At 40.3% G+C, this 27,395-nt stretch overlaps 1 protein-coding gene across 1 annotated transcript in view; it reads right to left on the bottom strand.

Annotated features, from left to right (window-relative positions):
* Positions 1 to 27,395, bottom strand: part of ARHGEF26 (Rho guanine nucleotide exchange factor (GEF) 26) — a 124,327-nt gene that overhangs the window by 72,046 nt on the left and 24,886 nt on the right. Inside the window, exons 4-5 of the mRNA XM_005874408.1 lie at positions 23,881 to 23,937; positions 19,770 to 19,930 (exon numbers count right to left, since the gene is read on the bottom strand). Of these exons, the coding sequence (XP_005874470.1) occupies positions 19,770 to 19,930; positions 23,881 to 23,937 (218 nt within the window). The remainder of the gene's footprint in view (positions 1 to 19,769; positions 19,931 to 23,880; positions 23,938 to 27,395) is intronic.

The following is a 27,395-nucleotide window of genomic DNA, read 5'->3' as shown; positions in this document are numbered from 1 at the left end:
TTTTCTGTAGTTACTTTATCTTCTTGCCAGATAATACCTGGGAGCCAACTCAAGTTTAACTTTTTAATCGGGGAAAAAATACGAGAAAATGAGTATGGATATATACTATACATTTTTTTAAAAAAAAAAGAGCATTGCTTTTACTTCAATGTTAATACTGTAAAAAAGAAAATCTAGCAATAGCTTGTTTTTCTCAGTGGGTAGAGCATCAGCTGGCAGAAGGATTCTGGGTTCGATTCCGGTCAAGGGCACATGCCAGGGTTTCGGGCTCGATCCCCAGTAGGGGGCGTGCAGGAGGCAGTGATCGATGATTCTCTCTCATCATTGCTGTTTCTCTCTCTCCCTCTCCCTTTCTCTCTGAAATCAATAAATATATATATCTATATTAAAAATATAATTAAAATTAAAAATCGCAAATCTACCTTATCCTTTATTTTCTCTAATTATCAAAAATTTGACAAAGAACTATTATTTAACTGAGTGCCCATTTAATTTTAACAGAGAGGGCGGGGATGAAAGAAAGATAAATATGTGTGATTAAAATTACACAACTGTATTAATGCCTAAACTACATAATATTAGAGAGAGAGGTACAGGTATTTGAAAGTCTTGATGCTTCATTTCCCTAAGACCAGTGAGAGAATTCGCTTGAATATGTTAAAACATAGCCTCCCCTCCTCGGTCCTCTGACACTTGCTAAATGTATACAGAGGGTCTCTGAGGAGCTTCAGGGGTGTGACTCTGTGCTTGGGCACCAGGCCCATGGATTAAGTCAGGCTAATTTAGACCAAATGATCTAACCGACACAATGAGTACCAGAGTGCTCAAACAGGTGGCTGAGGGGAATGGCCCTACACATGTGTATTTTACAAACCTGAACGAGCTCCCAACATTTAAAAATCAAGGGACTACGCCCACATGTTCAGATTTCCCACTTTTCTTGAAATATCAGAAGATCACAACCCTGAGCTCATATTCCCACAACAGCCACAGTGGCTGGGGCTGCATTCCCCCCCATCCCCCCATTTATAGTGACCCCACCACTCAGAACCATCTCATGCCCATCCTGTGACCTGGCTGCCCAGGCAGGGATTTGAATCTGCGCCCTGCTAGAGAAGGCTCTGGAGTCCGACTTGGGTCTGAATTCTGGCTTATCACTTAGTCTGTGCGTATTTACTACTTGAGTGCAACTTAAACTCTCTTTCTCATCTGCTAAAAAAGATGTAATGCCATCTCCTACATAGGTCTCGGCAAGGATTAAAGAGCACAAAACATAGCAAGAACTTAGCAGAGTATGTGGCATACGGGGCCGAATAAATGGTGGTAGATGTTGTTATCGTTATCATCATCATCAAATGACAAAGCAGCCAAGAAATACTTGAGAAGATGCTCATTTCCATCCAAGTCAGAAAGGTTTCTGAATTCACTATTTCTAGTCCCCACAAAGATCTGGCTCAGTTGTCTGAGCGTCATCCTAAGCACCAAGAGGTCGCCTATTCGATTCTCCGACAGGGCACACGCCTGGGTTATGGGCTCGATTCCCAGTGAGGGGCAGGCAAGAGTCAGTCAATCAATGTTTCTCTCTCTCTCTCGCTCTCTCTCCCCTCCCTCCCTCCCCCTCTATCTAAAAAAAAAAAAGAAATCAATAAAAACATATTTTAAAAAGGAATACAAGTTTTATTAACCTACCAAATGTTATTTAAACTGTGAGGAAGAATTAATTACTGCAATTAGCATCCAGATTTAATAAATGTAGGGCTGTAAAATGTGTGTCTTTCATTATAAAGGCTTTGGAATTTGCAAGCTGCAATAACTGATATCTCTGTAGGAACTGTAATTAACTGGGAACTTTTACAGTTCAGTTACAGGAGGAATATAGGGAAGAAAAGTTATACCCAGCCATCTCTTCGTAATTTTAATGCAGTCTTGGTGAATTGAAACCGGTAAAAAATTCTCGTCAACTTATACTCATAATCTGAGCCAGAAGAAACTAGATGAAAAGCTAAGTCCAATTATTTATGGCATGCTGGCAAAAGTCCACGGTAGGACCATAATGAATTTTTAGGGAGGTTGGAGAAAGAGGGGGGAAAAGTCCATGGAAACCTTACTAATAAATTTTATTGAAATGGCATATTTAAGGCCATAAGAGGGTATTAACAGCACCTGGCTGAACACACTGTATTCTGATGATAAGTACACTGTGCCTGTAAAGCCCTAACAGTTTCTCCAATGTTGACTTTGGCTACCGCATATGTAAAAACAGGTATGAACAAAGGCTAAGTTATGAGCCTTATAAGCGTTTTACTTCAAGTCAATGTTAGCAAAGCACCGTCTATCCCTGATACAACAGCAATGTAAAGTTACAAAAACAGGTACATTTTTTTATGCAATAGCTGTTTTTCTAAAACTAATAATTTTGTAAATTAAATAACCACCAATGACCAAAACAAACAAACAAAAAACAACCCTTGGATGGTTCATTTTGTAGAAGAGAAAAGGCAATTTTGAGGTGGAAATGTGTCCCTGAGAATGGACCTGCTCTATACACCTGGATCCGAGGCCTCCCTGTCTTTAAACACAAGCTGTGCTTCATTCAGAAACGAATGGAACCGGGAAGACACATCCATGTCCAACGGCCACAGCGAAACTTCAGCAACAGCCCCGTTGCCGCTTAGGCCGAATCGCTGCACCCCTCCATGCTGTTTGGGGTGATGCCAATTGATCCGATCATCCTCTGAAGTCAAAAAAGTCAGGCCCAGACAAAGGGGTTCTGAAGGCGTATCACTCACCCATTGATCCCACAGAGAAGCGACGCTCCTGCAACTACTTCCTGTGTAGAACTCTATCTCACAGACACTGTACAAAACATGAATCCTCAAAAGGGCTCCACTGAGATGAAACTCATTCTTAAGGTACATTGAATGCTTCCTCAGCCCCAGGCACTGCTCCTTCTCAGACTCCTTTGTTGGGCCCCCGCCCCAGCCCCGCCCTGTCTTCCCAAGCTCTCAGTGTTGGAAGGCCCCAGGGCTTGGCACTCAGCATTTCCTTCTCTCTCTCCATTCTTTTTTCTAGCACCATCGCTTAAATTCCATCTACCAGTATATGCCAACCACTCCCAAATATGTCATCACCTTTCAAACTGCCCCAATATATCTAACTGCCTGTTCAGCAGTGACCCTAGACATCCTGTAGCCATCTGAAAAGGTGCAGCACACGTGGGACAAATAACCACTAAGAACTCAACACTACTGTTAAAGGCAAAATTAGGGAGACGGTAAAAAGATCAGTGGCTGCTGGGAGCTTGGGGAGAGGGAGGGATGAATAGATTACATATACACAGCGAGTACACAGAGAATAAGCAGAGGACTTTTAGAGCAATGGAACTATTCTGCATGTCACTATAAAGGCAGATACATGTCACCACACATCTGTCAAAGCACATAGAATGTAAAACACCAAGAGTGAACCGGAATAAAGTAAACTAGGACTTCAGGTGACAATGATGTGTCAATGTAGGTTCATTCATTGCAACAAATGTACCACTCGGTGGGGATGCTGACAGTGAGAGGGGCTGTGCTTGTGGGAGGTCAGAAGTATATGGGAAATATCCGTACAGGACACTCATTTTTGCTGTAACATAAAACGGCTCTAGAAAATATATATGTTTTTAAAAAACTCTCCTGTGAATGAACATAATGAAGAAGGACAGCTCAAAGTGTATTGCTCAATTTCTGTTCCTCTGTATCAGTGGGTATTAACAGCATCCCAGCTAGAAAGACAAATAATGCTTTTCCGAAAGATCTCCAGGAGAAAGGAGGGTCCTTGTCATGCTTCAGGAGCAGTGACAGCAGTCCCCAGTCTATACCTGCTTCCATCAAATGGTGTCCACAGGCACCCTGACTCTTCTCATGGGGTTAAAGTTTAAGATGAGTTTCATGGAAACTTCCTTCACAAAACCCTGATCTCATAGAGTCCCTGTAGTAGTGTTTCCCACAAGTTTTTACTGGAGGAAGAACTGACCAGTGGGAAAGACATAACCTCTCTCTGCTAGCACCCAGAACTAGACGCCACGCTGCTCTTTTTCATAGAGTAGGAAACAAAATGAGTGAGGGGCACACAGCTTCGTGCCACATCTGAATACTCAACCTGCTCCTCTTCGTTTCCAAAACTAGGAGGAGGGACTTTTCGACTTGGATCTTGAAGAAGAAAAAAGAAATTAATCACCCCAACTCATATTTTCATAAGTAACTACTGATTAGGTAATTAGCTGATAGTAACTAAGAATCATTCTCACAACTGGCTGGCGTCAACACGTAATTTATCCTCCAAATTGGGACGCCTTTTGAAAGTGAAAAGATCCTCAGTTATTTCATTAATGAGAAAATTTTCCCCTTTACATCTAATTAAAATCAATCCTGCTGTATCTAATGGCAGAATAAGAAGAAATAAATCCAAATAGAGCTAGCAAGGAATTTTGCATTTATTGTCGCTTCTCATTATTTGCCGTAGTTATGTTTTATAAAATTATTGTTAACACTGAATTACTGGATACTGAACCATTGCTCATAGTGGAAACACAGGGCTAGGCTACTAAAAGCCTCTAGTCACAGCATTTTCATCAATGGATCAATGTATAACCTATGTGTGGTATTTGTTTGTTTGCTTGTTTGTTTTTAAAATCTATAGGTGACACTGACTTTAAATTTGTTTTTTGATCTTTACAGAGAGAGGAAGGGAGAAGGATAAAAAGATAAAAACATTGATGAGAGAAACATCATCCATCGGCTGTCTCCTGCACATACCCTACTGGGAACCACGCCCAAAACTCGGACATGTGCCTTGACTTGGAAACCAACCATGACCTCTTGGCTCATGGGTCGACACTCAACCACTGAGCCACATTGGCCGGGCTATGTGTGTTTTTGTTTAAAGACATTTTATGTAATACTATGGTTGATTCCTTAGCACTGAACTCATGGCCAACAGCACTATAATTCATGCCTGACCAAACCTTATCTAACACACACATTTTCTCCATGAGGCACATCACAGCTTTCCTGCTCTTAGAAACTCAAGACAGCATTTCAGTGCTATGCTTGGGGACCATTTTGAATAGCAAAATCTCCACCAGGAAAAAAAATCCACAAAAAATGTGGCATTAAATTAGAATGCATGTCTGTCTGAATGCAAAAGCACAGCAAGTATTGATTTAGGGGTTATAAATAAATTTTAGTGGTAGGCAAATTCACAAATATGGAATGCACAAATGAGGAGTCGCAACATCACATGCCACTCACAAAGGTGTCCAGCTCCTGCAGCAGAACAGAGTCTTCAACATCTGAGTGCAGGTCCCCACTCAGACACCCACTGGGTGGGGGGCCACAACTTATCTTACCTCCCTTTGAACATTCCCTTCTCATTTATAAAGTAATAATGCCCAAACCTTCTCTTCTTTGGGTCAAATAATAGTAATTCCAGTAAGGTTTCATCCTGAGTTTTGTTTTCCATTGCTAATCATTGTTCACTATAGTTCCTTTAGAGCAGTGGTTCTCAACCTTCCTAATGCCGCGACCCTTTAATACAGTTCCTCATGTTGTAGTGACCCCCAACCATAAAATTATTTTCGTTGCTACTTCATAACTGTAATTTTGCTACTGTTATGAATCGTAATGTAAATATCTGATATGCAGGATGTATTTTCATTGTTACAAATTGAACATAATTTGTGATTAATTTTGTGATTAATCACAAAAAATTACATAATTATATATGTGTTTTCCGATGGTCTTAGGTGACCCCTGTGAAAGGGTCGTTCGACCCCCAAAGGGGTCGCGACCCACAGGTTGAGAACCGCTGCTTTAGAGCAAGCATGTCAAACTCGCAGCCTATGGGTGGCATGCTTCATTTATTGGGCCCATATTAGCCTTTGAATTTGACATGCTTGCTTTAGAGCGAAGTTCCCATAGTTCTCAATGCTACCGAATCAGGCTAAATATAGCAACCTGGTTCCCATCTCACTGCAGCAAATCCAGTGGGATCTGTAGGCACATGTACTCTTCTCAGAAGCTTAAATGAATACTTCCATGACAGAGAAAAGATGCAGATTACTGTATATGGTCAGCATGCTAATTTTTTAAAAAGGTAGGACAATAAGAAACCATTTGTGCTGGCCTGTATTTGCAAAAGGAGATTCCAGAAGGAGAAACAAGACATCGAATACATTAACAGAAGGTGAGGGGGATAGGAGGGTGAGCAGGACATCTCACTATATAAGCGTATGCCCTCTGACAGTGTTTGCACGTTTAAGCCATATAAATACATAACTTACTATTGACTTTTCCTTAAGCTAGATAGTATCCAAATCCCAGGATTTATAAATAATTCAGACGCAAGGAAATCGAAGAATTATGCATTCAAACTAGAAGAATGTTTAGCATATTGAACCATGATATAACCCAAGCTGTTATTCTTTAAAGATCTTCATATTGTAAACTATCATTTAATTAAATTGCAGAAATGTTGGTTTATTGAGTTCAATTCCATACATTCTGGTTGCCCCTTTAATGAAGTTATTTGAAAATATAAACTAACAACATATGACTACTACAGTAGTTCTATATGTAGTGAGAGACTAGACTAAATTATATTTGAATTAAAACATCTATTAAAGACTACTAATCCTATGAGATTAATCTGAAGAGAGAGCATCTAAAGAAAGTAGAGTAAGTCAGGGTTAGCGAAAGGTCACTTCCCTAGTTCCGAAAGCCAGGCCGAGGTCCTGCTTCAAGGAGTACCCAGTAAGTCAGGCATCTGTTGTGTGTGTGTTTACCAAGGATCTTGCCTCTCATGTTCACTGTTATATTTCCAATGTCTGCTACACAGTAGCTGCTGTATTAATTATGCTGCAAAAAAAAACCTCACCCACACAATTTATCAAAAAATAAGATTCAAGAAAAAAATCTCATATTCAGAGCAATGACTATCTCCCCAAGAAAATAAATTTCATAATTCATGTAAAACCATTTATTTAAAGTTCCTGGACAGAAAAGACTGGGTAGAGGAATCCTTGGCTTATTTAGGAAGTATGGAATAAAAAAATAATTTTTTTAAGATACCCAGTGTTATTCTTCATTTAAGACTCTGGCTCTTTGCAGAGTAAAAGAAAAGTAACTCGTTAGTGGTGCATGACAATGGCATGGTAGGTTATTGTTATATTTAAACAACCATACTGTGTATGCAGAACACACCACAACCCAGCTGTACCAGGGCACGGCTCACTGTATAGCCTTTGGCAGAATTTGAAATTTTCACCATGCCTATGTATTATTTTGGGCGGTGGTGGGCGGGACCTCTCGCCCACTGTTTCTTGGATCCAAGCCCGGTGGCCTCCTCCAGATGAATCAACAGCGGGCCACGCCCTGACGAGGATGCACACAGCTCACCCGGGAAACGGCAGGCATTTCATCTGGACCGAAGCAGTTCCTGGACATGTCACACTTTTACCCCGTCAAACACGGCCTACAGCTCAATTCCAGGCTTGTTAAAAGAAATGCACCCACTGCGATTATTAAAATGTTACAGCACGTTTTCCTCAAACGTGGTGTTCACTGTTCCCAGGGGAAAGGAGAAGTCAGCTCTGCCTCCGGAGCCCCGGCCCCAGCTGGTTTTCATAGCCGAGATGTTCACGCTCAGAAAACCACTTGTACATATTATCCTCCCATTAGTAGGTTATTCACATCTTTACTGTAGCCAATCTTTCTCATATGGAAAAATAAAATCCTGGCAATGTGCTTTTCATTTTTCATACCATTCCTAAAGGGTTCTTGCCACAGCCAGGCCCTAATGGAAGTCAGACTCTGAACCTAAGGTACCGCTTGCTTGCAAAGCCCACCCTCTGTGAGACCAGTTTCCCGAGTTCATATACCACAGGGAGAATGCACTGTCTAGAAAGAGCACTGGTAGGAGTCAGTAATTCTCCATTGTGAGCTGGTGATAGCATCACAGCAGGCCTGGACCTCAGCGCCCTGGGGTTTAGATTCCATGGTTATTCTGATCAAGGTTAGCTCGTGCCGCTGGAAACCTCACTGAGCTGCTGACGTGAAGAGGAATGAAGCCATCTGCCTAAGACCAGACAGGATTCCCTGCTCCAGTCTCAGGACAGAGAAATTCAATCAATAAAAACTAGTCTTCAAATTAGGAATTAGCTCCTGCCAGGGAAGTTGGCAATAAAACAGGCAAAAGCAAGCCAACGTCTCGCCAGTTTGAACAGCCGAGTTTCCAACTAGAAGGTGCTTCAAAGAGTCCACAAGAATATATGTTAGTCAACAACGTGCAGGGGAAGAGTGTTTGGAGTCTAAATAATGACACATTTCCCCCTCCAAGTTGGAAAGGATACTTAGCGAGCGAAAAGCAAAAAAAAAACAAAAAATCAACTAGTGTGCACTTCTCAGCAATGTCTATAAAAGGATATCCCGATCTCTAAGTTTAGTAATAAATTGGTGAAATGATATTCTGATATTCTAGATTAATAAAATTACAATCCGATTGCAAAAGCTTTTTTGTGGAAGTAAACAGGATATTGCCCAGGAGAACCGAAAAAGAAAAAGGAATAAAGGGATAAGCAAAGGTTCAAACAGGAGGCATTTCATTAGAGCAGCCCCAGGGGCGGCAGGAACACAAGCAAGGGAACCAAACTCTTCGCCCATATATAACATTTCAAAACCCGTAAAATGTGAATTTTCAAATAACTCTATCAGATATCTAAAACTAAAGAAAAGGTGGCCCAATCTGTTATATCAATTTTTTTTAAAGCCCTCCTACACATCTTTAACTTAATGCTACGTTAGCGAAATCCAAGAGAATAATTTCATGGCTTAATCTTTTCTGCTGTCTTTTAATCTTTTTTAGAATGGACTCAAGCAAGATTCCTACTTGAGAAAATGGCTATTAAAATTGTCTTGGAAAACATCTTCTTCCCAGCGGATTTTTTTCAAAGATATCTGCATGCACGCACAAAGGCAAACATAAATGTGTATAACGAAGTGTTGGGCCCTGAATCTACACGAGATGCAGAAGAAGTGGGTGTTACGTGACAGGGCGACCTCAGCGATAAGCACAAACACGGCCATTGTGCCCTGTTCTGGTTGTTCATATCACTCTTCTCCGCCAGGGAAGAAATTCCAATGAACTCCCGATACACAGACAGTCTTCTCGCCACAGAGGTCCCTTTGTCTGAATCCCCCACAAGTGACAAGGTCAATCTTAGCCAATCTTGACATTTCTGTGGAACCTTTCCACCACATTTTTTTCCCAAGTTCAAATCATTTCCCGAAACCTTTTGGAAATCCAAAGAAAACTCTACATAGATAGAGTATCAGCTAAGTCCTTGAACAAATACCATTCATGATTTTTCTCAAGACATTTTTTCTATAAATATACTTATAAAATCTAAAAGCGTCAAGGCTGGTATGATTTAATCCACATCCTTGAAAAAAATAAACCCAAGAATGTGGTAAGAATATACTGAATTAATATTTAAAACAGTATTCACCTATCTTCTTAGCATACAGAAAGTATTTTCAGAATTTTTTAGGAAAATTGTATTTTCACAGGTTTTACACCAAATTTATATTTTAAAAAATTAAAATTGTGTGCTGTGAGGTTGCTGAGTATTCATTCACGTAGGGAACGAAGAATTTTCTCATTTAAGCACTAAGAAAAACTTGCAAACTCATTTTATATGAAAGTTTATTTTGGAAACATTCAATTTTTTTTCAGAAGCAGCAGCAGAAAACTATCATCTGAACTCAGTCAGCGTGTTCCAAAATTTTTCTTCCTCAAATCACTATAAAAGCAATTTAAGAAGTTTAAGATAAACTACTTTGATATCTTTTTGATTTTACTGTATTGTTGCATGTTGGGATGTCTGATTATATAGGAACCATAGACACTTTTATAATCAATGAGCTTCGTTCTGAAGAACTTCCCCCATGGAGACACACTGCGAGACTGCTTATGCTAAAGACACTGGACAGCAGCCCTCGCCCGGGGACAGTGGCCACAGGGAAATGACAGACCGAGGATGTCTATGGTGTGGCACAGGGTTGTGTCAGAAAAGTAGCTGCTCTTTGCTTTTAAGGCCTCCACATTTTACGAGGTCACAACATTCAAAATAAGACAAAAGCCTAATCACTCTCTATGACTAGCTCCAGGGGTGATGTACACCACAAAGAGTGAATCCTAATAATTTTTCAGATGGGTAATCCTTAGAAGAGGCCTAAAATGAAACTGAGCTCTTTAGACTGAACCCTCAACTGCACTTAAAATATATATATTTGGGCCCTAGCCTGTTTGGTTCAGTGGATAGAGCATTGGCCTGCAGACTGAAGGATTCTGGGTCAAAGGTACCTCCACTGCAGGCTCAATCCCCCACCCTGGTAAGGGCGAGTGCAGAGGCAACCAGTGGACATGTCTCTCTCACATTGATGTTTCTCTCTCTCTGTCCACTCTCTCTAAAAATCAATGGCAAAATATCCTCGGAAAAATATGTTCAAATATTTGTATATTTGAACAAGTGGTCTAGGGCAGTGGTCGGCAAACTCATTAGTCAACAGAGCCAAATATCAACAGTACAACGATTGAAATTTCTTTTGAGAGCCAAAATTTTTAAACTTAAACTATATAGGTAGGTACATTGTTATTAACTTAATTAGGGTACTCCTAAGGCTTAGGAAGAGCCACACTCAAGGGGCCAAAGAGCCGCATGTGGCTCGCAAGCCGCAGTTTGCCGACCACGGGTCTAGGGGAAAGAATCAAAAACCTGGCTAATTTCCATTCTATTTGAATGAATGAATGAATGAATCAATGAAGCAAATTCACATAATTAATTTAGGTCTAAGTCTTCTGAGCTGCAAAAGTAAAATGCTGGTACTTCACAAAATGCTATACAGGATTAAATCAGATGAAATATGAACTGTTGGAAAAAGGCAAAACTGATGCCCAGATGATAATAATTAATGCATAACAATTAAAGGCAATAGCCCAGGATCAACAAGTAATCAAAAAGCTTAGGAGAGCTTGTTTTTGAACGTTAATTCATCAACCATGTGCCTTGTGCTTAAATCAAGTGCTAGATTTAACTTGGCTAGACCACAAAGTTTACATTAAAATCTTTTCCATCGGCCAGAAAAACTGTGTGGTCCTGCTTGTTTAACTCACAACTGGCAGAGTCAAAAACCCATGTAATGGTTCAAAATCCACAGCTGTAAATGCAATGCAGATGAAATACTGCAACTAAACCCCGGCCATTCTTTCTTTTTCCACAAAATTCTACCCTAGCTTAAGATTGATAACAGCTAATGACTACAGTTGGTAACACTTACATCTGTCCCAACCAGGATCATTATCCAAGTTTAAATCTCCATGTTAACAGCTCAGAATCCATGGACTCTTAGAGCTTGCAAAAGCAATGCAAAAAAAGGCCAAAAAAAAGCATGTAGTAGCCCCAAATGTCTGCAAAAAATAACCAGAACAGCGTAACTGGCAGCTGCAGCATGTCTGGGCCTATTGAGAAGCACTGGTCCAAGGATTCTACAACTCCAAGGCAAACACCAGACAGGGAGCAAGGAAACAGCTCAGACGCTAGTGCTAACCTAAAACACAACTCCCAAGCCTTACGCCTAGGGAAGAATCCATTTATTTTTATTTCATTCCAAGTCAAAATAAAGATGATTGCTACAATGCTGTAAAACATACCCATGCACATCACTGTGCTGGAATCTCTGTAACCAAGACCTGTGCTTTAACCTGGTCTTGGACCAATGCCGGCAGAGATAGACAGAGAGGGGACATACACACAAAAGCCAATAAATACAAAACCCAGAGCTATTACAGAAGATCAGACACAGATGATCAAAATGACAGTAAATATATCAACAAAATCACTGCTATGTGAGAGCTTATGCAGTGTTACGCTAAGTACTTTACATGTATTATCTCATTTAATTCTCATAACAACCTAGGAGATTAGCTATAATTTCATCCCCACTAGATACATGGAGAAACTAAGGTTTAGAATTAGTAAGTACTTGCCTATACTGTTACAGAAAGAGAGATATTTTTTAAAATTTGAGGTTTTATAACCTTTAGCTTGTTGCTTCCTGCAAAACTCAATAATGATAATGATTATAATAATGTATTTAATTTGAACATAAATATTATTGATAAAATGTTACTTAACCCAAATAATGCCAACCACCATTTGCCAAAAATAGGGCAAAAGGTGCACAGGTACCTGACTACCGGTGTTGCAAAGGGAGGCTGGGCAGAAGGCTCCAGGTGTCAACCGTCACTATATCCCTATGCCCTGTCCAGCACACCCTTCCTCACTGGGGCCTGGGCCTTCAGGTTCAGAGGTCATCTATCTTGCCTTCAGCTGGGGTAAACCTGGGTACCATCCATCTGTGTGAAACTGAAGAAAGGTCTGGGATCTGAGTACGTCTCCAACAGGCTTTCTATATTTTGTCACACCTTTACCCCAACTTCGTTATCAACTCTGCACCTTCCAGAAATTCAGGCTTTTAAATCTGGGTTTTTCTTGGCTTTCTTCACTCCCAGTTTGAACTTTCTTGGATTGTCTGGAAGAGTTACTGAGCACCCAGGTTTCAGGTTCCCAAATGTTGTTGCTGTTGCGTCTCCCCCTCTCTCTCTTTCTCTTTCTCTTTCTCTCTCTCTCTCTCTCTCTCTCTCTCTCTCTCTCTCTCTCTCTCTCTCTCTCTCCCTCTCTTGTCCTTGTGCGTTTGTGCATTGACTTTCCCGTCATTTCTCATGTGGCTTCCGAAGGGAAGGAATGCAAAGTCATCTTTAACTGGCGGTATCTCCCTTGCCAAGCCTTTGGATTCCCCCACTGCTTTCCTGCCATCTTTACTGAAAGGACTGCACCTATTATGAAGACGCCTGTGGACTTTATTTCTTTCCCTGAAATGATACATAAATAACTACTTATTTCTTTTACTTTTACTTCAGACTTGGCGCATGGGTAAAAGCTGAACAATGTGGACTAAAATACCCCTGTTATTAGAGAGTACTTGAGGGGACTTTCACATGCAGTTCTTTGTCTGCTCATCTCAGGAAAGAGAAAAAAAGACAAGGAATGTCATAAAAACATTAGTAGCTTTTGGAAGTCACCGTCTTTTAACCGTCAGCAGAAGAAATTTTGGTTTTAGGAAGAATAAAGCTTCTTTGCTATATTAAAGGAAACAGGTCAATTGCTTTATTTACCAAAGATTCTGTGGTAAACATACTGAATATTGAGTAAGGAAGGAACAGTTGCTAATGAAAAACAATGGGAACGGCCATGACTTCAGGGCAAAAATTAAACAGGTTCCACAATGTAAGCAGCTCCATATTCTCTGGCCTAGTTCAATTTAATAGGTCTTCCTTTTAAAATGTACCTTTAAGAATCTGCCAGGAAGGATAGAACGCTAATATTAGCATTGTAGGGCTGTTGAAGGTTTATTGTGAAGGCATTCAAGTTCAGCATGTCAATTATCACATAGAAAACACACTTCACAAGGCAGCTAGCTATACTGCGTCATTATTTGAGTAAAAGGTCATTATGTTGTAATATGAAGGCATTTCATAAAATAATATTAAAGCGTGTGCATTTAAAGCAGTATTTAGTATCCTGTGATATTTCAATTTTAATATAATCTGTTTAAAATGGGGGGGGGGACAAAATCTTCAGGAGAAGCAAATGTATAATCTGTTTAAAATTGGGGGGGGGGGACAAAATCTTCAGGAGAAGCAAATGTTGGGTGAGACCCATCCCGAACGTGCGCTATTACTGCAATCCACTCTCCCACACCAAGCAGAAACTAGACCTTGGCATCAGTCTCTCATCTTATGTGGGGAACAAATCCAGTTCCTTGGGACACAAAAGCATAGGAAAGGATATTTTTATTTTATTCGGTGGAAACTGAAGGCAAGCATAGTTTTTTAGCTCTCTCTTACTTTCCAAAGAAAGTTTCAACTTTAACACGGGAAATGTTTCAACTTTGACATGGGAAAAAGAAAAACAAGCGTCCTGCAAAGTTCTTTTGCATTGTATTTTTATAGGTTACAAATAATTGTTGAAAAAAATGTAACTGGAATAGTCAGCATAGCCTATATATTTAGAATGAAAACTCAGGGTTGAGGGTGAAAATGTATCATTTTATCAAACATCAAAACAAAGGCTCATCTAGTTTTCATTTTGTAGAAAACCTTTCAACACAAAAGACCTTGGCGTTTCTAAATACAGCAGGAGGGTTAATATTCAGCCGTAAACAAAAGATAATTTCCTTTCCTGATAGTATCAGTCTTTTAGTATTGACATCTTAAATTCAAAAACAATGGGAATTAGATCATAGTCTCTTACAAATGCATTCGTATCAGTCATACTTGTAAGTCTTTTTCCATTAATATGAAATTATGTATGAATTATTCTAAATGAACATAGCTATATGAAGCAGAACACAAAAAAGAATCATCCAAGGATGTGTACAAATATGCAAAACATACACTACATACGGTGTTTAGTTATGAATTAAGCCCACTCACTTCGAAACCAATTAGCTAATAATCCTTTTACATGGGATGCTTAGGCTTTTAAGTCTTCTTTTGTCCTTAAAAGACAGGGAGATCATGAGTCCAGGGAGATTTCATGAGTTTGAATGACAGGGAAGTTAACACAGTTAAGGTGGAAGGAAGTAGGTCCAGATTTGGGAGATCAGTATGACATTGACCTAAGACATACTGATACAGCCCACACTTAAAGGATCTAGCTCTACTCATCCCATGAAAAAGAAAAGAGGGGAACAAATACAGCTACCTGCCCAATTACATCTCTATTTATTTATTTTTATTTTTAAATATATTTTTATCGATTTCAGAGAGGAACGGAGAGGGAGAGAGAGATATAAACATCAGTGATGAGAAAGAATCATCGGTAGGCTGCCTCCTGCACACCTCACACTGGGGATCAAGTCTGAAACCCAGGCATGTGCCTGACTGGGAATCGAACCATGACCTCCTGGTTCATAGGCTGATGCTTAACCACTGAGCCACACCAGCCGGGCCCCAATTACACCTTTAAAGAGGGTTACAAAGAAAACAATTGCCAAGCCCATGGCACTGACAGGGAGGGCGACGGGAGGAGGAAGGGGCATTAAACAGAGAACGGAGCCTCCACCTCGGAGAGGCTGTGAGAGAAATCCATGCAGTTCTTATCCTATTTACTTCGTTTCTACCCCAGCCCACAGGGTCCTCAGGTATTTCTGTGCCAAAATTCTGACCTTGGTTTTTCTCTCTCTTTTGTTTTACTCTATGCATGCGTCTCAAGGAGGGCACTGCCAGTCTTTGGGTGGGACAACTCATGCTCGTGTGGGACTGTTGTGCCAACTGCAGGGTGCCTGTACCTCTGGCCCCCACTTACTAATGCCAGTAGAACCACCAAGTCACTGGGGCAACCAAATATGCATTTCCCAATGCCCCTAGGGAGTAAATACAGCCACCATCACTTAAAAACCAATGCTACAAGCTCTAGCGCAGCGGTTCTCAACCTGTGGGTCGCGACCCCTTTGGGGGTCGAACGACCCTTCCACAGGGGTCGCCTAAGACCATCGGAAAACACATATATAATTACATATTGTTTTTGTGATTAATCACTATGCTTTAATTATGTTCAATTTGTAACAATGAAAATACATCCTGCATATCAGATAGTTCCATTACGATTCATAACAGTAGCAAAATTACAGTCATGAAGTAGCAATGAAAATAATTTTATGGTTGGGGGTCACCACAACATGAGGAACTGTATTAAAGGGTGGCGGCATTAGGAAGGTTGAGGACCACTGCTCTAGCGTCTCATGGAGAACCACCCCTATGACTCAAATCCTACATCTCCAGTCAAGATTTTTCTCTAATCTGCTTCCCCTCAGGCTTCACAATCACTTCAAACCTGCCCCAAATTGACTTTCTTGTTTCCCTCGCGAAGCCCCAACCTGTCTCTCTTCTATCCTGGCCAACACAACCTCCATCCACAGTCAGCAAGGCAGAAACCCGGCAGGCAGACAAAACTCCTCCCCGTTTCTCATCACGGCCTCAAGATTCTATGTTCTAAACATCCCTCAAGTCCTTTCTTTCCAACTCCCTATCAGGTTCCCATCATCTCTGGCTATGTTCCTGGAAAGGCCTCTGATATTTCACCATCTCCAGATCCTCTCTAACGCCTTAGATTTTACAGTTACCTTCCAGGCCACCACCTCAGTCCCCTATTTAAGGCCGCAATGTTTGCACACAGCCTCAGCAGGGCACACGGAGGCCTTCACCTTCCTCAGCTCTGATGCCCACCCGCCCTTGTGCCCATAACCTCCAGCCTGACCCAACGGACCTGCCGATTTCGGGAGATGTGCCCTGCAGTGGGTGCCTGTGCACACATGCTGGGAATGTCCGCCTGGGGCCCAACAGCCACTGGGCAGATGCCATCAGCTAATATGCTCTAGAACCCAGGCACCTTGCAGAATAGGAGGTCCCATAGGGTTCACTGCAAGGAGCAATTCTTTATAAAAAAAAGAATTTAGTATGGACCTGTCACTGATACACACACGCACACACACACAACCAGAATCAGAATTATCCTGTCCCTGTCATCTCCCGTAAAAGGGCTTCTTGGTATTATTTATGGGCGGTAAAGAGCCTGAACTACCACCATAAAGGGGACCGGATGCCACACTGTTAAGTTGAAAGTTGAGCATGTTCTGACCTCAACCTACACGACATACCCTAGCACCTAGAGCTACCATTTCTCATTAGGTGAAAGTCACATAGCACTTAACAGGCCATACTTAATCAGTCATACCCAATCCAGACACCGACCATTTGTTCTACTCAAGATTCTGTTTGACATTTTCTTAGGACTGGAAACTCTGTCGTGGGCAGCACATTAAATAGTTATCACTTGAGAGTCATTCTTGGAGACCGAATGCTGGAAATTCAACAAATAGGCATTACATAATAAATGGGCTTTGCCAACACTCTGAGCACTTTACATTTTTAAAAGGCTGTCTCTGAGTGTTTCAGATACGTAAATGGGTTTTCAAACTGAATTAAATAAACGTGTGCACTATGTTATTATAAAGCAGACATAAGATTATATGAAGAAGCAGATTCTAGTTGAAATACAACAGAAAATATCACACAGGCAGCTATCCAAATTACAACATTACATTTCAAGTAAAAAACAAAACAAAAATGTAAAGAAAAGGATATTTATTTATTTATTTTTAATGGAGAATGAAAAGTTTCTGAGTTTTGCTTTTAATTAAAAAAAAAAAAATGGTCCAGAATAGCCACTTCCTATAAGCTACCATAGAAATGAAAATTTGCTTAACAAAAGCATAAAATATTTAAATTTTATAAATGATTAAAATAAAATTTAAATCTATTAATTTAAATGAAATGACTTATTTCAGGGTTAACCAATGGTGAATATTTTTATACCCTTTTTATAGATAAGAAATGATCTGGCCCAGGCAGTGTTGCTCAGTGGTTAAGCATTGGCCCATGAACCAGGTGGTCACGGTTTGATTCCCAGTCAGGGCACATGCCTGGGTTGAGGGCCCGAACCCCAATGGAGGGCGTACAGGAGGCAGTCGATCGATGTTTCTCTCTCATCCATGTTTCCATCTCTCTACCCCTCTCCCTTCCTCTAAAAAAGGAACAAAACTATATTTTTAAAAAATGATCTGGAGAAGAAGCAACCTGATCGAGGTTAACTAATCACAGAAAGAAGTGACTGCTGGAACCCCGGCTCCTTCTGCACCATGCCGACACACAGGCAGTACTGTCGAGGCCCAAAGACTTAAGGAAGCATCCTCAGCTCAAACGAACTGTTGTTACTTAACAACCAGAATCTACTGAAAGCTTTCTCTGGAGTCATTAAGACACTGCGAGAAGCTGACCAATGGCCACATGATTCAAAGCACAATTCCACACTGGAGTAAAAACATGCCATGAGGGTTTTCGGAAAACATTTCTATTTTAAAATCATGACTTGCAATTTACAGTTATCAAAACAGTAATAATTCTTCATAGTGATGTAGCTAATTTGGAGCTTTGTTTTCCTTCAACTGAAGTACAAGTTATAATGAAACAGACTCACTTTGAAATCTAAATACCTTTGGAAGAGGGACACACCATGTAAGGGAGGAAAGATATCTTCCCTGAAGGGAGAAAAGAAAGCTTCATTTCTCTTACCCAAACTGGCAAAACAGCCCTGGCTGGTGTGGCTCAGTTGGTCCCATGCACAAGGTCGCTGGTTCGATTCTTGCTCTAGGCACATGCCAGGTTACGGGCTCAATCCCTAGTGGGGGGCATTCTGGAGGCAGCTGATTGATGCTACTCTCTCACATTGATATTTCTCTCTCTCTCCCTCTCTCTCTCAAATCAATAAAAATATTTTTCAAAAAAACTGGCAAGACTGGTACCAAAAGCACCAATGGGTGGACCACAAGCAACAGAAAAAGCTTCTGAAAGAGGATTTACCAGCAACCCCACCCCCACACCACAGGCACACTGTCCCTCAGGCCCAGCAGATCCTCCAAATGTGTATTTTAAGTACCCATGTCAATAACAAGATTGCCAGGATCTTTTCTGGGGCCAGAATCTGGCCTCTGCAGCTGTGCCACTATCATGAAACATTTGGAGAGCTCAGTGATCTGCCCATGTGCTGATCTGTTTAGCATGGATGTTCAACCTTGTAGCCCGAAAGAAAAGTACACCTTGCATACAGTGACGGAGCCAGCAGACATACGTGAACACGCTATCGTGACTGCTTGGCTCCTCCCTGAAGTGACAGAAGAACAATGTTCGGATTCATAAGGAATATTCACACCAGGGCAGCACCAGTTTTGTCCATCCTAAAGACTGTCCAACTTGTAGGTCCTCTATTTACGAAAAAAGTTAGGCACAAAGCAACTACTTAAAAGGTACCCTTATAAGTAAGAAGGCTTAAAGCTTAAGCTTTATTAGTTGTACAGTAAATCCAACTTGGACCCAACCACATAAAATTGCCGATATTCAGTCCATAAACAGCAGCTTCATATGGTTCGCTTTAGTGCACTTCTGGTACGTGGCTGCAGCGCAGGCTGTGTAGTTTGCTAAGAAGCACATAAAAGCTCAATGCTGGTATACCGAGTTCCTGCACTCATTAAACATGATACTGAAAACTCTTCCAGCAGCGCTTATGAAATGCTACATATGGAAAAACCTATAGAAATCATTATGGGCCTTATAAACGCATTTCAAAAATAGTGTTTATGTGAACAGAATAATAATATATGAACAAATATAAGAACATGAAAATGTAAACAAAATCACTTTTGTATTTGCTTGGCATGATTGTTAGTTACTTTTTTCTTTCCCAACTAAGTGCTGTTCTATCATTGGCATAATTGAAAATGAAAAGAGTGAGGAGAATGAGGGAAGAGAAGGAATGAAGAGACCTTAGATAACACAGTCTGCTGTGACAATTAATTACACACTTAGCATCCGTCTATATGTCAACAACCTGAAACCTATCTTTAAATTTATTTCAAAGAATAAAGATAAAAGCCAATTGAGTAAATGAGAGATTTCATGTCCACAAATGCCTTCCTTTTGAGATAACACAGGTGTCTGTTAGTAAGTAATGTCTTGGCATGACCGAAGGCAAATAAAAGGGAACTTACTTTTTGCTTGCCTCACAGACGTCTGTAATATTGGAGAAAAGATGGTGACTCTCTGTTTTGGTCATTGTATCGCTCAGTTCTTTAGAATTTTTAAACATTCGTATCAAGATCTCCAAGCTGAGTAAATATGAATGTTCAGAGGATATAACTTCAAAGATAGCCTGGTAAGGAAGAAAAAGAAATATATTATTAATTCTAGTAACTGAAGAACTAAATATAACTCCCATAATTCTGCTGATAGCATAAGGGTGAATATAATATCTTGAAAAGTACAAAAAGATAAGCATGAAGAAAACTGTATTATGCCTAGCCAGTGTGGCTAGTGGTTGAGTATCCACCCATGCACCAGGAGGTCACCGGTTTGATTCCCGGTCAGGGTACATGTCCGCATTGGGGGCTTGTCCCCAGTTTCTCTCTCATTGATGTTTCTCTCTCTCTCTCTCTCTAAAAACATACACACAATAAAAGATATTTACAAAAAAAATAATAATAAAGAAAACTGTATCACCAAACTACTGTCTTTATATAAGGCACTTATACCCAAATCTTGAGAGAGAGAGTCACTGCCCATAGTGTAAATATGAAACAATGAAATCATCACTTGGATAACTTGAGATTGCATCCTGAGGTTGTACTTTGCCATGGGGTAGGATCTATATTAGGAAGCTAGGGCATGTGATAAAATCTCAGTGTGACACTAATTAATCTTTGGGGTCATCTCCCGCAGCCCTGCTTTCAAAGCATGTTGCTCTGGGACAATAAGGATTTACGGACATCACTTAGGATTCAGAGGAAAATTTTCACAAATATAGTCCTTCGCTCTGTCTCTGTGGGCCCTTCTCTACCTATGTTTTCATCTGAATCATCCGCAGTCAATAACAGCAAGCATTCTGGGTGTGCTAAGAGAGCATGACTGTACCTACCCTCAAAAGGCTCTTAACCGCTTCAGGAATTCTTTCATATCAACTCATACACATTGAAAGCAATTCCTGTCTGTTCAACAAGCCACCACCTCTGCTCTTGTCCGTGTCTCAAGAAGGAGCAAAGGACCCTCTGCAGAAACTCTTGGTGTCAGGCACTCCGTGGTTTTCCTGATAAGCATTCATTCATGATGAAATGCCAACCCTCACAGGTGGATGGACATCAATGCCCTAGGTAAGGAATTCATCTAGCCCCTTAACAAAGTCGACTTCAGGTCCTCCAAGAATGGCAACACAGGGGAAATTCCTCCTCAGGGAGGGATGGTGGACATCCTGAGAGTCACGTCCTTCCTGGAGGCCTCCCTAGTAACACTGCCATCATCACCCTGCCCTCCAGGGCTCCTCCCTGCAAGCCCTTGCTCAGAAGATTCTTCCCAGGACTCCCTGTGCTGCTGCTAAGCCTGGGTGGGTAGAGGCCGGGCTACTGGTGGGTGGGCCATATTTGCAAGTCATATTAGTGGTGCCAATCTCAATATGCATCTCTCTTTTCAGCATCCATAAGCTTTTAGGGAAGTCTTACTTCAAAGTGCTGCTCTAGCCTTGGTTGTGTTCAGGGATTTAAGTGATAGAACATTCTAAAGAGTAAAGAGTAAGCACATTAGGCGTCTCACTGAACCTGTTTCTTATGTAATTCTGTAACACAGATATCAGTCCATCAATATGATTATCTCCAGGAAGTGCAATGCCAACTAAAGAAAATTGTCACTTCCTAGCCAAAACTAAGGGAGTTCAGGTTGTTGATGGATATGGCACATTTGGAATGACTGAAAATATTTTAAAAATTAAAGAATTTTATAATAAAATCCAAAATATGAAGATTTGAATAAAAAGATTTAATGAACTATACAGAATAGATCATAGGAAAAGATGACTAAGTGGTACTTGCATATAATAGAGTTAATGTAATTGTGAAAACACCTACAACAGAGCCATTAACTACTTAATGGCAAATCAGGTTACCCCTGCTAAAAATAGCTATATGGAATAGAAAGAAACCATAAAGGTAGAGTTGCTGCTGTCACAACTTTTTTTATATCGCAAATCTGAATAAATATTTTCAAAATATAAGGAAAATAGAATAGCTTCAAATAGAAAAGGATTAAAAAAACAGAAATGTTCAAATGGAATTAGGTCTCTGGAGAAGCTCTTGAATTTGTCCACAGGGAAAGAGAAACATTGTTTATACCACAATGCGAATAATAAAGGAAAAAACATGTCACCTACGGTCCATCATTTGGAAAACAGATTTTAAAAAGGTGGTACTGCCCAGCTGGCGTAACTCAGTGGTTGAGCATCGACCTATGAACCAGGAGGTCATGGTTCGATTCCAGTCAGGGCACATAAGCTTGGTTGCCCAGTGCACAAGGCATTCAGGAGGCAGCTGATCAATGATTCTCTCTCACCACTGATGTTTCTATATCTCTCTTCCACTCCCTGCCTCTCTGAAATAAATAAAAATATATTTTTTAAAAAGGTGGTCTGCCCTAGCCAGTTTGGCTCAGTGGATAGAGTATTGGCCCTCGGACTGAAGGGTCCTGGGTTCGGTTCCGGTAAAGGGCACGTACCTTGGTTGCAGGTTCCCTGGACCTGGTCGGGGGGCATGCAGGAGGCAACCAATCGATGTGTCTCTCGCACATGGATGTTTCTCTCTGTCTCTCCCTCTCCCTTCCACTCTCTCTAAAAAAATCAATGGAAAAATATCCTCAGGTGAGGATTAACAAAAAAAGAAAAAAAGGTGGTCTGAATGAGTGATCTAGATTAATACGCATTAACATGGATAAATCTCAAAAACAATGTTGAATGTAAAAAGTAACCAAAAGTATGTTCAGAATCATATCATTTATCTATGTTTTAACACACACACACACACACACACACACACACACACACACACCAGTACATGTATATAAATCTATAGAAAACATTTAAAAATATCGATTGGACAGTTAAACACACACACACCAGTACATGTATATAAATCTATAGAATACATTTAAAAATACTGATTTAAAAATACCGATTGGACAGTTATACATTAATTCATAATTATAGTTGCCTCTGGGGTTGAGAATAAGGGTAGAGGACTGAGAATAAGAATATAGGACGTCTACTTCATTGAAAGTTTTATTTTCTTTACTTTTAAAAAAATGAAGAAAAAAATTATAAATATAATTTAATTCTCAGTGATGGTTATATCAATGTCATAACTTTAAAAAATGGCAATATAATGTGTCCTTATATTGTTGTTTTACTCCATGCCAATGAAATAAGGATACAACATGACCTTTGTAAGATTAACTCATATGCATGTAGATGCATAAACTTATAGAAATCCGTAGTAATATGCATAAGACAGGTGGAAAATGCTTTGAGACCTTCACAGTATTATCACAACAAGCAATTTTCTTAAACCGCAGTTATTTTAAACTTCAAGTTGTGAAACCCTATTGTTATGTTTTATTTTTATTAAGTAAAGTTTTATTTTGGTATAGTTTTAGCTTTACAGAAATATCGAAAAGGGGGCTCGGAGTTCCTGTGTTTCCTTCACCCAGCTTCCCCTAGCCAGGGTATATCACATAACCTGGGTACATTACATTTAGTCTACAGACAAACGTACATACTTTATTCAGATTTCACCAGTTTTTTTTACTAACGTCCTTTTTCATTCCAGTTTAAATACCTGGACTAGGTGCTCTGTTTTTAAGTTAACGTCAGGATATTTTAAAACATTCTTTCCTGGGAGCTTATATGCAGTTGTATTTGACAATGACCACATACGTCTTCTGAAATTTTATTCCTTCCACACCTGTATTCATTTCATACATTTGCTAAGGAAAGCACTTGAGCAAGTGCACACAGTAGATGGAAGCACACGCATGCTTCAGAGCTCTAAAGCAGGGGTGGGGAACCTTTTTTTCTGCCAAGGGCCATTTAAATATTGATAACATCATTCACAAGCCATACAAAATTACCATCTTAAAAAGCAGCCCACTATATTTGGTCAAGTATTTAATTAAGTCACCCCTAATGCCTTGGCAGGGCCAGACCAAATGGTTTTGCAGGCCTTATACGGCTCACGGGCCAGATGTTCCCCACCCCTGCTATAAAGCATCTGCCGGAAGAAAACATACCTCTTGTCTCTTTCTTTCCTCCTGGCTAACTGTCTGAGATAATCCATTTCTTTTCACCTGGTGGGGGGAAAAAGAGTTTTGAGTTCATTCACTTTAATAATTGTTTTATGTAAGGCATAACTTTATGCCTTTCAAAAATGAATTAAGAGAAATTTATGCAAAATGTTGAATTCAGTACATGTGAATTTTTGGAGTCTCATACCTCCTCAAATTGCAGGGGGTTAAGGTGGAGGTGGAAGAGGGTATGGGGGAATAAATGCTGATGGAAAACAATAAAATAAAATTAAAAAACTTATTTTTAAAATATATTTTTATTAATTTTGAGAGAGAGAGGAAAGGAGAGGGATAGAGAGATAGAGACATCAATGAGAAAGCTGCCTCCTGCATGGCCCCTACTGGGGCTGGGGATCAAGCCTGCAACCTGGGCATGTGCCCTGATCAGGAATTGAACTGGCGAATTCTTGGATCTTGACCCACACCTGCTGAGCTAGACCTATATTTAAGTTCACGTCTCATATTTTCATCCTAAATTAAATAATTTTAAAGATGTATTTTACTGCTAATTGTCAATCTAGACATTTTAAATGTGTGCTACTGTGGTCTTTTAAATGTATTCAATGGAATATAAAAATCATAACGATCTGATATCCACCATCATCCATTTAAAAGTAAATAAGCTTCCCTTGGAGATTTTATACTCAAACTCTTTCTCCTTGAAATCACATTTCTATGTCAATTTCCCCCCCAAATTTCCTAATGTAACATAGTAATTCTATGTGTTTGGGTATCTTATTAGTCACGCTAGTACACTTGAAAGCAAAAATGTAACTTTAAACATAATTTTCTAAAATTCCCTGTAACCATTTAGCTTTGAGTATAAAAGAGATTGTTCTGGATTATATAACCACCACAAATATTAATAGTATATGATCAAAACAACATAATTACTTCCAATTTTAATGCACTAAGCCTTAAGAGTAACATGTTACTGAGGATGCAACTCTTAGTAAGATGGAGGGGCTTACGGTGGCTTAATGAAAGGAGGCTTCACTGAAAATGTTTCACACTGACCCCCTTTTATTTTACGCCCCCGTGGTCTGACACCTTGGGGCCACGCATGGTAGTAAGAGTTGAGATGGGCAAGAGGGGTGCCTTACTTTGGTAAAATGGCAAAAGGGCAAATGTGAAAGAAGAGGCTGTGAAAAAGACCTGGGTAACCCTTAACTGCAGATGCAGCCTCAGTTTTAGAAAGGAGAAGAACTAGAAGTTGAGGATCTGGAAAACGGTAGCCTTGGAATGATTCCTGTCCACCTCGCACAGTGTCCATGAACTCCAGGGGTGTGATGCATATCGTAGTGTGAAGAAGGCTGTGCACACAGTTCTCTACATTGTGTTGTCATGGAAACCAAGACAACCACATGTTACTGTCTTTCATTTAATGTTTGGAAAAAGTTGGAACACAATATAAAAATAGAGTCCCAAAGCAATATTAAAATGAGCAACTACTGAACATTTACCGTATGCTAGGAAATGTGCTAAACATTTTACACCTGTTTTCCCACCAAACCCGCATAAAAACTCTAGAAAGTTGATACTATTCTTATCCCCATTTCACAGATGAGAATAACAACTGAGGCTGGGGACCCAAGATCACAAGCTAAGTAGGGAGCAAAGCCAGAATCTGTATCCATGCCTGTCCAACTCCCGGGCTCATGCTCTTAATCATGATATCATGAGGGTTAGGGACCCCCTCCCACCACCTTCTTTTTCTAGGGTTGGGCAAGACCCCTTCTAATGCCAGGTCTCTATACCAAGTCTCCATATGTTTTACTGCATCCACCATCCTGACCCTGGGTCAGCGTATCAGCAAGAATTCATGCCTAAAAAGGCTCCGTCAGACACTTAATAAGGGAGGAGATGGCCAGAATGAAACTGTTCAGAGCCTCTCCCATTTGGTTAACCCTGAACAAGAATTTCACAGGATTTCCTGCCTGACACGGAGTCCTGGCAGATGAATATCCAGGCTCCATGCCCACAATCTCTGCAGGTGAGGTCATCAGCAAGAATTTCCAGGCCACTCACATCTTCATCCAAAAGGACTGATGAGTTCACAGACCCGGAAATCTTAAGGGGAAGAGAATGAAACGTGTGGGCTTAGAGACCTAGACAGAGGACACCTAGCTTACTGAGGGATTAAGAGTACTTCATCTGATCGTAAAAATAAAACAAATTCCCCAGCTAAAGTACTAGTCGTTGCTTTTTGAGGGGGAAGAGAGGGTAGTTTTAAAGGGTGAAATATTCCTTTAACCTAAAAGTCATCAGTTACAAACCAGCAACCTGTACAAGACTACTGTAACAGAGAGAAAAACAAGATTCCAGGAAGCATGATTAGGTCATAAGAAAACTGAGGTGTGATACACGTGAGGAGCCCGAAAGTTTGCTCTGGGGAATTATGACAAACCAGTTCCTCCGGGCAGGCAGCCACACCACTGCTCCGGGCCTGTCCTGCCTCAGCCCCTTCGTATACGCACAGGCCGGGCAGGACAGCTTCTTCCTCCAGAGCAAAAAGGAGCATTTTGGCCACCTGAGCCCTCCTTCCACATGGAGCCCTGCATTAAGTAATACCCGAGAACAGGTGCCTGCAGGTGGAGGTTGAGAGCAGGCAAGGTGATTTCAGAGACTGAGGAGGTTGGAGAAATGAAACCAGAGAAAGAGGGGAGAGCGGGATGTAAAAAAGAGGGCCCCACAGAGGCTGGCAGAAGGAAGAGAAGAGAAAATTAGAGGAGAATGAAAAATAGGGGCAAATATCAAGCAGGAAAAAAGAAAAAAGAATGCGTGGCAAGTTTTTAATAGTAAATACCTCTGGACATTATTCTAACTCAAAAATAGTGACCTTGTCAGTGAACTTAGGTAAAAATCACTGGTAGGCCCAAACTTTTTTTTTTTGGGGGGGGGGGGTGGTGCTTAGAAAAATAAATCTGGTAAAAGATATATTTATACCTATAGTTTAAAGTTTACATTCTTTTTGCAGTTTGTACACTTTTGTTAAAATAATCTAAAATATTATGTTTATCACATTTCTTCTATTGTTCCCCTTGTTTCCACATGCAGAAAAGAAAAAAATATATACAAGCTTCTAAAACTGCTATTTTGCTATCTAAAATGAAAAATTTAAATTGTATAGGCTCCTTTTTTATTTTAAAAATACTGTTTCATATTGGTAGCTCTGGTTGAGTATAAATGGAACACTTAGTCAAAGCAACACTTCCTTTAAAAAGGTCTCTTCCGACCTCCCTGGGACTTTCTTATTCCTCACTGTCTTGGCCTGGTTTAAATTTTTTATTCAACTATGTAATCAATAAGGAGAATTGTAAAAATAGTTTAATGAAACACTAACAATTGGATTCATTTTGGGGTTCTTGAGTTTGTGTCATCTAAGCAATTCACAAGACTCTTCCATTCTTGCCATGGCAGGTTCTAAACCAGCCGTGGGCAAACTACGGCCCGCGGGCCAG

The sequence above is a fragment of the Myotis brandtii genome, unplaced genomic scaffold, assembly GCF_000412655.1.
Source record: "Myotis brandtii unplaced genomic scaffold, ASM41265v1 scaffold436, whole genome shotgun sequence".
NCBI lineage: Eukaryota > Metazoa > Chordata > Mammalia > Chiroptera > Vespertilionidae > Myotis > Myotis brandtii.
The sequence above is the reverse complement of the archived record's forward strand: the minus strand, read 5'-3'. Positions and strand labels throughout refer to the sequence as shown.